At 49.1% G+C, this 15,616-nt stretch overlaps 1 protein-coding gene across 6 annotated transcripts; it reads left to right on the top strand.

Moving 5' to 3' along the window:
- Positions 1-2,839: 2,839 nt before the first annotated feature.
- Positions 2,840-14,162, top strand: DENR (density regulated re-initiation and release factor). 6 transcript variants are annotated; one of them, XM_053669896.1, is made up of 8 exons: positions 2,840-2,920; positions 3,671-3,785; positions 7,170-7,189; positions 8,248-8,332; positions 10,020-10,103; positions 12,671-12,787; positions 13,624-13,763; positions 13,869-14,162. In XM_053669896.1, exons 2-8 carry the CDS (start codon positions 3,680-3,682, stop codon positions 13,911-13,913), a joined length of 597 nt encoding a protein of 198 aa, XP_053525871.1. In that variant the 5' UTR covers positions 2,840-2,920; positions 3,671-3,679; the 3' UTR covers positions 13,914-14,162. The 6 variants fall into 6 exon arrangements, with proteins under 6 accessions (XP_053525871.1, XP_037016943.1, XP_037016946.1 ...); XM_037161048.2 differs by having other exon boundaries at positions 2,841-2,954; XM_037161051.2 differs by having other exon boundaries at positions 2,842-2,940.
- Positions 14,163-15,616: the final 1,454 nt, after the last annotated feature.

Here is a 15,616-nt window from a genome sequence, read left to right as displayed (position 1 = left end):
CGCATGGTGGCAGGGTGGCTGCCAGCATCCTCTGAGGCTCAAGTCCAACAGCAAAGAGCCTCTTTTCTAGAAGCTCCCTCAAAGTGTGCTGGGATTCAGGCTCATTTATCTGTACTTGAATCAACAGATCGCTGCGACCAGCAGGACACCACGTGCTGATTGTGCTAGGCCTGAGTCACGACGTCCTGCTCTGTTCTGTGGGTTGGGAAGGCCCAGTGCGAACACATGGGTAATGGACGGGGGAGAGAAGAACCCTTCCAACACAAGCGGACCTATTACAGAGACATGATGCTAGAAAGGCAGTCCACAGGTGTCTATTCTGCCCCAAGTGACCACCTCGAAGATGCCCAGAAAGAACCAGGTGAAGGGGAATGCGTGAATAAGAGCCAATCTATCCCCGAGAGTGGGAAAAAAACAACCCCACAATTCTCAAGAAAACAGATGATGTTATGACATGTCACGGGTGGTGAGGAGCCAGGGAAGCTGATTTTTCTTCGCCGGAAGACTTCTCAGAAAGCAAGTGACAGCGCGTGGCTTCCTCTGGGTGACACGGCAGGTTTTGCCACACTGCTTCCCCGTTGTCCTTCGGTCCCGTTTCACTTTCGACCCCTTCCTTCAGGCCTGCTTTGTTGGACCACGGGTTTGTGCTGGTCTTAAAGGAAATACCTGATTTTCTCGTAGCATCATCTAGAATGCATCCTGTAGTCTGTCAGAAAACGCTACTGCAGTTAATGAAGCCAGATGGTGGGGCGGAGGGCCGGGAGCGGGTGTGTGTAGGGTGTTTGATTTTTCACAATAGGAGGCCCAGAAGCGTGACAGGCGGGAGCTGATATGGTGACTCAACTATGCTGTCAGGGACACAGGCTATTTATACCTTCCAGTCCCTAACCCTTAGCTATGTACCTTTGTTCTCCAGCTAGGCCACTCCTGCCACAAGATGGCTGTGGTGTTACTACCTTACTACCTGGCTGTATTCATGTCCAGTCAGGAGACGGGAGACAGGTCAAGCCTCTTTTTTTTTTTTTTTTTTAAATGTGAGGCCTTGCGCCCTGGCTGGTGTGGCTCAGTGGATTGAGCACAGGCCTCTGAACCAAATATCCACGGTTCTATTCCCAGTCAGGGTACATGCCTGGGTTGCAGGCCAGGTCCCAGCAGGGGACACACGAGAGGCAACAACACATTGATGTTTCTCTCCCTCTCTCCTTCCCTTCCCCTCTAAAGATAAATAAATAAAATCTAATAAATAAATAAATAAATAAATAAATAAATAAATAAATGTGAGGCCTTGCTTTGTATGTGAAAAGTATTACATTTTATATATATATAAAATTTCTGCACATGGTAACTTCCATGATCCTTATAACCTCCTCCACCCAGCAACGGGCTTTGATTTTACCATCTGGGAAGTAAACACATCAATACCTAGCTTATATCAGCTCCAGGTGGCAGGCTGTTTAGTGACAGTAGTGACTTTGTCTCTTGTTCACTGGGTTCCCGGGAAGGTGCCTAGCACAGTGCCGGAGCACAATGGGAACCAAGAAAGTTTTGTGGAATGAGTTCCCCTGGACTCTTGTACTCCCAAAGAGCAGGTTCTTGGCAAACAGGGGGAGGTGGTTGCCAGTAAATGGAAGCTGGGCCCTGGCTGGTGTGGCTCAGTGGGCTGAGCACAGGCCTGTGAACCAGAAGGTCGCCCTTGAATTCCCAGTCACTGCACACGCTTGGGTTGCCGCCCAGGTCCCCTGTTGCGGATGTGCGATCGATATTTCTCTCCCTTTCCTTCTCCCTCCCTTCCCCTCTCTCTAAAAATAAATAAATAAAAACATTAAAAAATAAATGGAAGCTAGTATTATTGGAATCAAACGTGGTTAGGAACAAGATCTTTCACTGATGTCATCTACTAGGGACGCTTTGGTGAGGAGGGAGAAGGCTCTTTTACTGAAGAAAGATGTCCGAGTGGAGGCCACTCTGGAGGAAGAGATTACGCCAGGCGGAGTCTTGGGTGGACAAAGTAAGTTCTGAGCAGAAAATTTAACGATGGTGTCGGCGGCGGCGAATGAAGTTGGCAGGGAAGGAGGGGCATGGGGTGGAGGATAACGCGAAACAAAAAAAAGAACGCTCCCCCAACGCATTTTCGTCTTAATCTTTCCCTAATCGCCACAGCCCTGCAAGTGTTGTAGTGCTGCTCCCATATTGCGAATGGGACCCAGAAGCAAAACACACGCACCCAAGCGTGGGCACGGCTCCCAGGCTTCAGCTTCCTGCGGGGAAGCCCCGGGATGAGATCAAGGCGGACGTACCACACCTGCAAGGACAGGTAAACACGGAGAAGGCGATGAAAATGTCGTGAGGGTGGTGAGATTGTGGGCTACCAGAAACACCTAAACAGCGCTGACATTATCTTTTAAAGAATAATTCTGCCAACCTAGGAACAGGGTTGAACGAAACCAAACGTTTTTTCCAGCCGCGACCTCCCCGCGGAGGACTGCCTTATCCACCGGGCTCGAGATCAGTCAAGACTCCAGGATGCACCTCAGACTCCGGGGCAAAGTTCCTGAGTCCTTAACCGGGGTCCCAACGGATTCCACCGCAGGTTTCCAGGGTTCCAACCAGCAACACCCCACCCCTCCGCCCCGCCCTCGCCGCAGGCAGATCGCCTACCACTGGGCCTCTCCCGCGGTTAAAGAGCACCGCCTACTGGCGCTCAAACTCTCCACCGCTTGGCCCCGCCCCCGAACGAAACGCGCATGCTCCCCAATTCCACTCCGCCTTCCCCGCTTCTCGCGACAGCCACCCAGAGGTGGCCTGAGTCTCGCGATAAAGGCTCATTGTCTCGCGGGACCGCGCCGGCAGACGGGCTCTCGGGTGGCCCTTGCCGGAGAAGAGGAGTTGCATGTGTCGCTTCAGCTGGCGGTAGTGGCGGGTGCGGAGGCGTCGGCGGCTGTAAGACCGCCTGGGTAACGACCCCTCGGGCTTTTCCCACTTCGGAGAAATTCGTGTAGAGAATGTGGGGAAAGCCGAGGTGTAGCTCGGCGGAAGGGGGCCGGGCGTCTCCACATCCCCGCCCACATGGGCCCCCGCAGGTGCCCCCGGGGTTGCCCCTTCGCTTCAGATCTCCGCTCTCACACCGGGGCCGCCCTTGCCACACCAGTGCCGCGACTTTCTGCCCCTTCCCGACTCTCCTGCCCCAGTTTCCCTCTGGAGTCTCTGGACTCCCCACCCCCTCCCGCTCCCATCCCCTTTCCTGGACCCTGCCCTCCGGGCATCTCCGGCGGCCCACCCCTTCTTCATAGGTTCTTTTCTTCCACCTGCGGTGTGGCTTGTCTCTCTTGCTGCCCTGTGCACCCCTTCCACACCACCCCAGACCTCTTGCCCTGTCTCCGCCGAAGTTGTCCTCGCATCCTTTCCCCCCCATTATAGTTCCTCTTTTACTAACGCCCCCTCCCCGGCCCCATTCACTTGCTTCCCTGTAGACCTGATACAGCAGGGCGTGGCCGGAATTGCTCCTGTTTGGCGAATTCTCCTGGCGGCTGGTATTCCTCACTAGGCCACAGAGATGAAGCAGATTTGGGGTGGGGGCCCTTGGTGGGAGGAGGGGAGAGCAGCCCCGAACACTGCTTCTCTGGCGTCTTGGTCCGGAACTGTGAAGGGGTGTTCTTTTCCCTGCCCACAGGTGCGTGAGATGGCTGCTGACATTTCTGAGGCCGGCGGGCAGGACTGCAGAGGCGACCCCAGGGGCAATCCCAAATCCGACGCAGATTACCCCCTGCGAGTCCTTTACTGCGGAGGCAAGTGCTGCAGGCCGGAGAGTGGCCCTTTTCCTGACTGTGTCCCTTTGCCTTGTGATGATAGAGCCGCACTCGGTCCTCCTGAGCCTTTTCCAGCTGCCTCTGCCATTGGGTGGGTCCTTAACTGGGGAGGGGGCTGTGGGCGAAGAGAAGGCGCGGGGATTAACCCATTTCCTGACCTGTGTGACTAGTTGTTGCTACTTGTCCTGGGGAAGCTCGTGGTCCCCTCAGAGAAGAGACAGGGAAAGAGTTATTTCATCCTGGCGCCCCTGGCCAGTCCGGCTGCTGAAGGAGGGCTTCTCCCAACACAGATGCTGGGTCTTACCGCGTGGCAAGGAGGCGGGGAAGAAAAAAGTATGTGGGGGGTCGGGAGAGGCGATGCCACAGAGTTCAGGAATTGTCCCCACACGTCCTTCCTCCAGTATCTTTGATGGTGAAATAAAGTTAGTATCAAATGCCTCAGTAAGAGAGTAGGGGAGCCTTTCGTAGGGTTGGTTGAGTCTTGCTACAGTATGGATTTTATTTGGTTATATCGTTTGCCTTTGGGGTCACACGACGTTGTACGAGTCACCTGGTTTCCCTGAGGGCTAGAGGTGTGTTTCTCGGGGTCTGTGAAATGAAGATGGTGGCCTCTCGAGTCAGATGGTTTGTACAATATAAAGCTTCTGGTACAGCGTCCAACGCAAGAACACAGCGCAGTGAGCACTGTCGCTGTTACTATTATTATTACCATCAGAGAAGTGTACCAGTGTAGTCAGGAGCTGTCCTTGTGTCCTGTTTGGTCAAATTGGAGACTTCATATTTTGTAAGATGTGCTATTATTTTAGGTTCCACTAAGGAAGAAAAAATGGTCAGATTGACACAGCATATTCTAAGATTATCCTTGGAAAAATGAAAAAAAGAACCTCAGAATTGGCGAAATGCAGTGCCTTGTCTCTCCTGAGGTGGCTTTTGAATAACTGTGGCAAAGATGCCACTGCCCTCCCCCTCCCCGCCCCCCGTGGTGCTTTCTGTTGGCCAGAGGTTTCTGGGCATTTTGAGAAAAGTTTGTTTTCACTTCACTCCCCAGTTTGTTTTGATCGTCCAGACACTGGGATGGAGACTGAGTTAATTTTTCCTCCAGGGCTTGGAGGTCCAGTTCTGGCAAAGCATTTAGGGAATGTTAAATGTTTGAGTAATTGGTGAACTGACTGTGACTATGAATTAGGAGTTCGGGAAAGGGAAGGATCTTTGTTCAGAGGGAAGTAGGGAATTTCCAAGGACGTGGGAAACCGTGGGCAGTAGGTAGACTTTGGGGAAAGGTGAAGGAGCTCACGAGAACAGTGTGGCGGCAGGTGTGGCACGGGGTCCTGGGGAAGAGGGGAGCGCAAGGACTGGTGGGAGCAGAGTGCTGGTTGGGGTGTGGTGAGAAACGAGGGTAGCAGGGCCGGGTGGGGTCATTTCTGGGAAGACAGTCGACTTTGGTTTTGAGACTTCCGACTGAAGTCAGTCTGAGTTGGATTCCTGGCTTGGCCATTAGCTCCTTGTGTGACCTTGGCCCATTCCCACATTTATAAAATGGGTAACAATGGAGACTACTGCAGAGCGCTGTTGCAAAGAATAAATGAAGCGTAATACTCCCAAAGGCTCCACCTGCTGATACCATGGCGTTGGCTAAAGGATCTCAAGGGACACGAGAACTCTTGCGGGACACGAGTGTTCAGACTAGAGCAGGAAGTTTCGTGGGTGGCGGTGCCTTGTCCTCCGTGCATCAGGAGGGACGCAAGGTCAGGTGCTCTGCTGAGTGATGTGAGGTCGGCGGGGGGCTGCGCAAGCTTTGTCTTGAAAATCGGGTTTATAAGTAGCGAGCGATCTGTGGAGGGAAGCTAATTTTAAACACAGAACTTAGAAGGATTGTCCAGATTTTTTCATTGTGTTAGAGTTTCCTGAACTGAGTGTTATTTGAAATGGTGTATCAAGTTTTATAGCTTTAGTATTTGTTGTAATGATATTTAACCTATAATTTATACTGCAAATATGGCCAAATACCTGCACCTACTAGTACTTGACCTTGAACCATGTGGGTTATAGAGCTCTGCTTAACTGGGGAGAGTTCTAGTAAACTTGAGGTAGAGACGCTAGAGTCCAGTTTCCTCCTGCCACATACCTGTGATCCTGCAGGTGGTGACCTGTGTCATCGGATGAGCTGCTCAGCCTTTTTTATGGGGCTTCATCTACAACGTGCGAAGCAGGTCACTGTCGTCTGACTGGCACGTGGCTGCTGCCCGTGGGTGTTGTGTGACCTTCAGTGGGGAAGGGCGTGAGCTTCAGAAACAGACCACGGTTCGCGTCTTGCTCCACTAACTCTGGGCCCATGGCTTGTTTACTCTAAGTCTCGTTTTTGCACCTGTATCTGACAGATAAAATCATTCTTAGTTTGTAGGATTGTGACAGTTAAACATGGATAAAAGGCACAGCAAAGTGCCCAATGCAACAGGTGCCCAGCATGTGGGCACTGCCACTCTTAGTGACAATGTGCCGCTCCTCGCCCTCCCGCATCTCCTTGCCCTCCCGCATCTCCTCGCCCTCCCGCATCTCCTCGCCCTCCCGCATCTCCTCGCCCTCCCGCATCTCCTCGCCCTCCCGCATCTCCTCGCCCTCCCGCATCTCCTCGCCCTCCCGCATCTCCTCGCCCTCCCGCATCTCAGGATACTGGGCGCACTCGCCTGCTCCATTCGTCACCGTAACAGGAACGGCAGACTGAGCAGTCGACCTTGGAACAGGATTATAGTTAACACTGGGAAACCACGGCAGTCCTTGGTCCTTTGGCCCATGTAAGCTGTGCAGTGACAGGATTGAACTGGTGTTCCTTCTAGCTTCCCAGTTGCTTGCTCTCACGTAGCTAAAATGAAAGAGGAAAGGAAAGGTGTACTGCAAAGAAGTGGTAGAGTGCCGTGGAAGCTTGTGAGTGTGGTCGTGTGAGGACAAGGCAGTGGCCGTTCCGACAGAGTTGCTTCCGTACCCCGCCCCCGCAAGTGCTGTCTTAAGGGGAAGTGGTTCCGTCTTAGCTGGTTTCAGACCCACTGAAGGGGCGGCGCAGAAACCTGAAGGTGTGCGAGACAGTGTAGTGGGTGTTTCACACCCACTACACTGAGTTTCACAACTCAGGGAGTCGGTCCGTAGATCAAAAAGATCTGGGTAGTATTTCCATTAGCCATGTGACTTGTCTTAAAAAAGGTAGGACGTGGTGAGGAGCATTTGAAAAGTAGTACAGAAAAAATACAGGGAAAAGTAGAAATGAGGCATTTTATCAAGTTTAAAATAAGTTATGATGAGTGCTGTGTGTGTATATGTGCATATATACATGTATTTAAACTTAAATCTTTTTTTTCTCCATTTCCACAGTGTGTTCATTACCAACAGAGGTAAGTTCTTCTAAAATTCTTAAACCTCTGCATTTGAAGTCTTTGATTTTGTAGCTAGCTTGAGAACTTATTTTTCATTTTCTTTTCCTTTTTTAAAAGAAGATTTTATTTATTTTTAGAGAGTGGGGAGGGAGGGAGGAAGAGGAGAGAAAAACATCATGTGAGAGACATTGATCAAACAGTTGCGTCTCGTGTGACCCCCAACTAGGGACCTGGCCTCACAACCCAGGCACGTGCCCTGACCAGGAATCAAACTAGCAACTTTTTTGGTTCGCAGGCTGGCGCTCGATCCATTGAGCTATACCAGCCAGGGCTTATTTTTTATTCTATCATTTGCTAGTAGATATTCAATCTTTTTTTTTGGGGGGGGGGTCCTTTTCGGTCCCGGTGCTGGGCTGGTGGCAACCAAGGTGTGTTCGGGGAGCCAGGGGTGTTTGGTTTTCCCGGGCCCGCCTCCTCCACGAGCTCGGCCTCTTTTTATACAGAAATTCGGTTTAGAATACTTTTATGGTCTTACAAATTGTTTTCTTTAGATTTTGAGTCATGTGTACACCTTTTGGGCTCGGCTATCCAGTTTAGATTTCTACATGGAACTCATGAGAAGTCAATAAAAACAGTAGCCAATAAAACAAGAGTAATCTTAATGCCAAAATTGGAGGTACAGACAGAGGAAAGCGTGAATTACGAGTAAGACTTCCATTAACAAGCTTCTCAGTCAGGCTTTCTGGGCGAGTCATGAAAATGATGAGACACCTGTGCTCCCAGAGCAAGAAGTAGACGCTTGTTTTTATCTAGTTGCCTTTTTCTTATGAGCCTTCTGTTCGACGGAGAGAAATCAGTCACTACAGTGAGGCAGGGCCTCGTTCCTTCTCAGTTCTCATTTCTTAAAACTCAGCCAGGGTGTTTCCTGGTTGAATGTGGATTTCTGTGGATGAGACGGCAGGTAGGAGTAGTTAGTTTTGTTCTTTACGTAGCAAGTTACAAGGAGTGGTTGTAAATGAAAATGTATTGGGTGATTGAAAATATTTTGTGGTAACAGTCTGTTCTTTTCCCCCCAGTACTGTGAATATATGCCCGATGTTGCTAAGTGTAGACAGTGGTTAGAGAAGAATTTTCCGAATGAGTTTGCAAAACTTACTGTAGGTATGAACTTTTCTTCCTTTCGTTAAAGCTTACGTGCCTGAAACAAATGCACATACGACATTATTTTAAAGATATGAAAGTCTTCCTTTAGTAGGGTAATTACAGAATTATAATCTTTCTGTGAACTTTAAAACTATTGTACGATGTTCTTAGGTTAAAATTCGTTATCGAAAATCACACAGTGCTTCATGTGTCTTCTGTCTGAGACAGGGTGTGTCCAAATGTCACCTTTTTTATGTAAAGGATTAAATCATCTAGAGGCAAATATATTTTCACTCATTCATTTAACAAATCATTTTTTGTGAGCGTATCACATGCCATACACTGTTCGGGAAGCCGAGGATAAAGCAGTATGCAAAAGGAGTGTTTGAAAGTTATGTCCTAGAAGGGGAGATGAAATGGAACAGATTACCTGATTATGTTAAGTAGTGATAAGCAGGGAACGAGGAGATAATTACTGGAGAGGGGATTTGACATACTAGGGAGTGGCCAGGAAAGACTTTGCTGCAAAGACGGCATTGGAAGGGAGTGCGGGAGCGAGGTTCAGAGCCCGGTGGAGACCACCCCAGGCAGGGGCACTGCTGGGCACAGGCCCCGGGACCAGTGCGCTCAGCAGCAGGGCGGCCTTCCTGTGCAGAGCTTACTGAAGGAGGGAAGAAGGGTCCGAGAGGAAGTCAGTGAAGTAATGGCGGACCACCTCCCAGCGGCTGAGCGTTTTACTTGGAGTGAGGCGAGGTGCTGTCGGAGGGGTTCCAGTGAAGGAGGGGGAAGCTCTGACTTAGGTTCAGCAGCACCCCTGTGGCTTCCGTCTGAATAGGCAGAAGGGGCACAGGCAGCAAAGCAGGGACACCAGCTGGGGGGGCCTGCGGGAGCCGTTCAGGACTGGGTGGCAGCCAGAGCAGAGTGGCAGTGGTGGAGGGTGGGGAGTGGTCCGGCTCTGCATACATTTTGAAGGTAGAGCTGACAAGGTTTTCTGATGCCTTGCCCGTGGGGAGTGAGTAAAGGGGCAATCTGGGGTTCGGGCCAAAGCAGCGAGACTGGAGTTGCTGTTGGCGGAGGTAGGGAAGCGCGTGGAGGAGCAAACTCGCTCCATGGAGACTGACTGGCGGAAATGAAGGCGGGCGCGGGGCGGAGGGAGAGCCGGGGCTGGGCAAGGCCGGTCGGGCACCTGTGTTACTCCACCGGTTGCTGCTTTGGTTTCCGCATTGTGCCCGGGTGGCAGGCCCTTGTGGAGGTGAGCTGCATAGCCACCACCACCAGCGGCTGGGTGACAGCCCGCAGGCCTGGTGCTTCGGTCAGTCTGCTCTGGTGGCCTGGGGCACGATGTGACCTGAGGAGCAGGGGTCAGGGGTCTCTTCTTATTGGAGACCAGGCTCCTGTTAAGAAGATCAGCGTGTTCAGGTGCCTTCCACTCCTGCACAGTCTTGAGTGTGTTACACTCCTTTCACGTGGCTGAAACAAATTGTCATCACATAGCAAAGACCGTGTTTTGTCTTCTGTCACCAGACACAAGGATTTCAGAATTCCACTGGAAGGACTCGAGCAGTATAGTCCTTTGCTTTATAAATGTCACACTCCATTGTTGATGAAATTACTTGTTTGTGTATGGGGTTGCTCAAAGGTGTTTTTTTTTTTTAAATTAGGAGGAAGTGGTGTTAATGCTTTTGGGCTTTGTTTTTACATGTAGAAAACTCACCCAAACAAGAAGCTGGAATTACTGAAGGTCAAGGGACGGTGGGGGAAGAGGAAGAGAAGAAGAAACAAAAGAGAGGTGAGACCTAAACCCACGATTTCGATTTCGTGTGCATGAACCCGCCCCCCGCACCAGGAGGAGTAGGTCCCGGAGGCATTTCCAGAGTGAGCGGCCGCTGCCTGTTCCCGCAGGTCCCCCGTGGGTTGCCCGGGGGTGCGGTGGGGAGTGCAGATCTCACTGTCGGGGGCTAGCACGAGGCAGAGTTTCACCAGTAAATTAGATCTAAGAAAACAGACAACAGACTTTATTTGCCATGTACACATAAAAAGCAAGCAGCCAACTCGCTGATGAATTTAAAACTTTATACAAAGTTTTTCTCATTACTTCTGATAGCTGGGTGGAATTTCTCTCCCTTACTGATGGGTCCCGTGCCTGTCTGTCCTGGGACTAAGTCCTTCCTTTCTGGGTCCGGTCCCTGCCTCTTCTTCCTTCTCTGCTCTGACTGAAACTGGCTTATTGAGTATTTTCGGGACTTTGCATCTTGTAAGAAAGTGTCCCAGGAGCCCGCGTCTTCCTTTGCCTTCTCCCTCTGCCCCCCTTCCTAGCCGGGCTCTTCAACAAGGGGAGGCCGCTGTTCTGTCACCACTGCTCGCTGCCCACTGCGCTGACCTGACTTGCACGCCGGTGCAGCCCCTCTGGTGAGGGTCACCAAGGGTGCAGCAACTGCTGAATAATAAGGGCGTGTGCGCACTCCCCTCGTGGAGCGTTGTGCTTGCTCGGTTTCTCGTCCTGTAGCGAAGACTTCTCTCGTCTTCCCCGCAGACTTCTCATCTCCCTCCCGTCTCTCAGAAGTTGGTGTCTCCCAGGACTCTGCCCTCTGACCTTTTCGTTCTGCATGTTCTCCTTGGGTGAATCTTCCACGCCCATAACGTCTGCCCCCACTCGACACTCACAGTCCCCAGTCTGTATCTCTGGTCCTGGCGTGCGCCTCTAGACCGGAAGTGTGCGTGGTCCTGCCAGCACCTGAAGCGCAGCCCTTCCAAAATACACCCAGCCCCGAGGCTGCGCCTCGTTTCCCCTCGTCGGGTGGTGGCAGCACAGTGTGTCCAGTCATCTGAGCCAGGATCCGAGACCCGTCCGAGGTTCTCTCTTGTGCCTCTTAGCTCCAAATTCTCTTACTTTTCTTTCTTACTTATACTCTGTTCTGAACCAGTAGTTGCCTTTGCTTTGGTTTCGATTTTGATTCATTTGCCTGAATTAACACAGGCGCCTCCTCAGTGGCCTGTAAGCCTTACTCTTCACAGACCCACCCTCCACACGAGCGTGGTCTTGATAAAACACCAGTCTGGTTATTTCATTCCTGCGTAGCCATTCAGTGGCCTGTCTTCTTCCTCAGTGTAAAATCAAGTAGCGAAGCTTGATGCATCATCCCTTCTACGACTGGTGTGTGATCTTCTGCTTCTCTGGCCTCGTCTGCTGCAGGTCCACGCGGGCCCTTCGCCAGGACAGGCGCAGCTCTCAGACACGGTGTCCGTTCAGGTCGCCAAGTTTGCTCCGTTTCCCTGGAACGTCCCTTTTTAAACTTCTCCAGCGGGGACAATTCCTTATTCTGCAAGAGCCTAGGTGCCACTTCCACTAGGAAAGTGTCTGTCCCTCATAGCAGCGTCAGCCACTCCTCTTCCACAGGCTGTATTCACAGATCCTGCTGCTGTAGACAGTGGTCGCCATGCTCACTGAACTTCTTGTTTCACTTCACTGAACAGAAGCCTCGGAGGGGCAGGGACTGTGTTCTGTTCGTTCTGTCAGTGTTCGGCATGTGTTACTTACATATTTACTTGTTTATTTTAATATTCTTTTTTTTTAAGGTTTTATTTATTTTTAGAGAGGGGAAGGGAAGGAGAAAGAGGGAGAGAAACATCAATGTGTGGTCGCCTCTCACGGTCCCCCTACTGGGGACCTGGCCCACAACCCAGAAATGTGCCCTGACGGGGATTGAACCGGTGACCCTTTGGTTCACAGGCCGGCTCTTAGTCCACTGAGCCACACCACTCAGGGCTGACTTAAATATTTATTGAAAGAATACTCATGCATGGGTTTGCTAATTTTGTATTAGAAAGAGACACTTCAAAAATTAACTGGTACCTTTTCTTTTTTTTAACTTTATTTATTTATTTTTAGAGAGAGGGGAAGGGAAGGAGAAAGAGAGGGAGAGAAACATCTGTGTGGTTGACTTTCATGCGCCCCCTACTGGGGACCGGGCCTGCAACCCAGGCATTTGCCCTGACTGGGAATTGAACTCGAGACCCTTCGTAATTGGTATCTTTTCAAAATAACAAATTTAAAGATGGTATTCTCTAATTATGTTAAAAGTGAAACAGTAGCCCTGGTTGGCGTAGCTCAGTGGATTGAGCGTGGGCCTGGGAACCAAGTAACCACAGTTTGATTCCCAGTCAGGGCACTTGCCTGGGCTGCAGGCCAGTTCCCAGCAGGGGACACAGGAGAGGCAACCACACATTGATATTTCTCTCCCTCTCTCCTTCCCTTCCCCTCTAAAGATAAATAAAGTATTTTTTAAAATTCTAGTAGATGCTAGTTTTAAAAAAAAGTGAAACAATTAATGCTCAGCTCTTTCTTAATATATCAAGGTGGAAGGGGTCAAATAAAACAAAAAAAGAAGACCGTGCCACAGAAGGTCACGATAGCCAAAATTCCCAGAGCGAAGAAGAAATACGTGACGAGGGTGTGTGGCCTTGCAACTTTTGGTGAGTTTACTCTCAATCGTGTTTAAAACGTGAAATATATGTGTGTGTTTTTCTCTCTTTTAAAGGTCTGGTATCATGAAAATTTCACAGGTCTTTTTTTAGCTTCAAAATCAAAGTTTGAGGAAATGTTACTGTCTTTTACAGAGGGAACTGGTTTACTTTTTCCTTTCCAGAATTTCTGCTTGGACACATTTTATGTAGAACGAGGAGGGCGAGGTAGGGCTCCCTCTGAAGCCAACCAACGCCGCCTCCCTGGCCCTGCAGGCTTGGTGGTGGCGGAGGGTCAGGTCCCGCTCCACCCCCAGGAATGTCCGTTGAGGGGAGGGAAGGCGGTGGGTGCGGAGGGACAAGCTCCAGAGCCCCGGCCGCTCCCGGAGGCCCTGACTGCACAGGGGGCCTGGGGGACAGCGTGAACCATGGGCCCCCCATGTGTCAGCACAGCGAGCAGAGTGCTCGCCGGGCCACACTGTGAGCACGAGAGTGTTTCTCTGCTGTGAGCTGTTTTTTTTCTAAGAGGGATAAACAGAAGAACTTCATTGTGTCCAGAAGCGCATAGGTAATGGAATTGTGTTACCGGGTTTATTTTGGCCTTACTGTGTGTGAGTAGTGAATGCTATGGGCGATGCTGTTTTTATAGATTGAGGTTTTATTTGATCTTGAATCTTTGAATTTTTTAAGACCACCGAGTGTGATAGTAACTGTTGCTCTGAAAGGAATCTGAAACCCATTAACGTCATCTGTTTTATGAGTTTACCTTGCAGATCAAATTTCAAAATGGAAAACTCTCTTTGACATACAGTTCTCATTATAATCTTGCTCTTTTCTTAAAATAACAGAAATTGATCTTAAAGAAGCACAAAGATTTTTTGCTCAGAAATTCTCCTGTGGTGCCTCAGTGACAGGGGAGGACGAGATCATCATTCAGGGAGATTTTACGGACGACATCATCGATGTCATTCAGGAGAAGTGGCCAGAGGTGCGTATGTGGCCCACGTCCACCTACAGAGAAGTTCTGAAAGCAGGTTGCTCCCGTGTTATTTGATACCGCAACTCACGACCCCTGATTATCCGTGTTTTGCAGGTGGATGACGATAGCATCGAAGATCTGGGAGAAGTGAAGAAGTGATTTCGAAACTTTGTCTGTATTTAATGGTCTGAACTGAGAGTCAATATAGCCAAAGGGGGAGAGGCCTTTTGAAAAAAATATATATTTATCCTACAGTCAAACTGTAGACTCCTCTCGCCCTTGGCATTTTCACTGTTCTGTACAAGGCTGCTTGTTTTTTTTATTGCCAAAGTCTAATAAACAGGGGAGACTGTCATGCTGATGCATGAAATAGAATTTAGTCAAATAAAAACTTTTGGTCACTTGGTACTGACGTTTCTCTTTCTCTCTTTTAAACTTTTTATTTTTGCAAAAACACTGTAGACTTTTTGTGGGAAGTTTATGTGTATTTTTTTAAATGGTCATGATTTACTCAAATCAAGATTTAAAGCTGAATAATGTTTTACAGAATTTTAATTTGGCTTCATCGCCAGGAATAACTGTCTCCTTGCTTCTTTGGCGTGCTAGTCTCTAGATGCTTGAACCTCTCAGATCTGTGCGGGAGTCGGCCTCGTCACCAGGCCTACTGCGCGGGCGCGTCTGCATCCTGTTGGTGGGAGCTGTTCAAGCTGTCCTGGACGTTACTTGGTGAAGTACATTCAAAGCCTTAACGCCATCTGCACTGTTGGACCCAGTAAGCCACTCCTGTGACATTATCCTACAGGTGTAAGTCTTGTGTTCACCATGACATTACTCATAATATCAAAGAGATCACAGATGGTACAAATGAACAACTGGGAGGCGGTTAACGATGGCGCATCATGTGGTAGGGTATCACGCGTTGTCCAGAGTGGGAGGCTGAGAGTCCCCGTTCCGCCTACACGTGATGGTGTGATGTTCTGCTGACCCTTGCAGATCCTGTAAACCCACGTTCAGTGTATTGTCTGGGAAATAGCGGTTGAAACGTGTTTTTCTCACAAGAGAAACTGACAATTTTCATGAATGCACTAAATGAATTTAAACTTTGTTTTTATAAAGGTCTTAAGTCAGGTGCTACAAATTGAAAAGAAGACTTGTGGTATTTTAATTGCTCTAGACACCTTTAAGAAATTTCGAACCTACTGTTGAATGCCATGCAAATTTACAATCTCAAATGAATGTTTTTTTTAATAATTAAAATCTTAGAATGTGTAGTCAAGATGTAAATTTAAAAAAATTTCTGCATTAACTGAATTTTACTAAATATGATTATTGTATGATGAAGCAAATTTAGCCATGGAGACCATGTGATGTGTGTTATATGTGTATCCTGTTGGTGCCGGAAGATGTCTGTGGGCCTGTACAACACATGTGACTTCATGTAAAGATCCTTAATGTTCACAGTTCTTGTCAAACGCAGTTGCAGTCTGTGTAGAGGCAGCAGTGGGCGTCACTGCGGGGAAATGCAGGATTAAAACCGTCCTTGTGTATAGCACGTGTCAATCTCTTTCTTCAACCTGCGTTTAAAATGCAGCCTCATTTAATCTCTGACTAAGATAGAACAGGGATTGTTCTACCCGTAGAACAGGGAGTGACTTTAATTCATTCTCCTTATGTGTGTTTCATGGAATGTTTTCACAGTCTAGTATTTTTAGCAAAAGTAATACTACTTCTTGACTAGCCTTATCTCAGTATGTGTAAGAGATGTGCCGTGATTAAGTTGGCAACTTCAAATGCCAATACAGTTTTGATACGTAATTTTTATTTATTAAAGAAATAGATGCTGGTAGTAACTTTTAATTTCT

This window comes from Artibeus jamaicensis, unplaced genomic scaffold (assembly GCF_021234435.1).
Source record: "Artibeus jamaicensis isolate MK-2021 breed Jamaican fruit bat unplaced genomic scaffold, CSHL_Jam_final contig_525, whole genome shotgun sequence".
NCBI lineage: Eukaryota > Metazoa > Chordata > Mammalia > Chiroptera > Phyllostomidae > Artibeus > Artibeus jamaicensis.
The sequence above is the reverse complement of the archived record's forward strand: the minus strand, read 5'-3'. Positions and strand labels throughout refer to the sequence as shown.

Excerpts from the sequence above, each read along its gene's own strand:
- DENR (XM_053669896.1), top strand. The coding sequence starts at position 3,680 with ATGGCTGCTGACATTTCTGAGGCCGGCGGGCAGGACTGCAGAGGCGAC. Across the intron at positions 3,786-7,169 it reads GCGAGTCCTTTACTGCGGAG|TGTGTTCATTACCAACAGAG; the intron begins GCAAGTGCTGCA and ends CCATTTCCACAG. Across the intron at positions 10,104-12,670 it reads GAAGAAGAAACAAAAGAGAG|GTGGAAGGGGTCAAATAAAA; the intron begins GTGAGACCTAAA and ends TAATATATCAAG.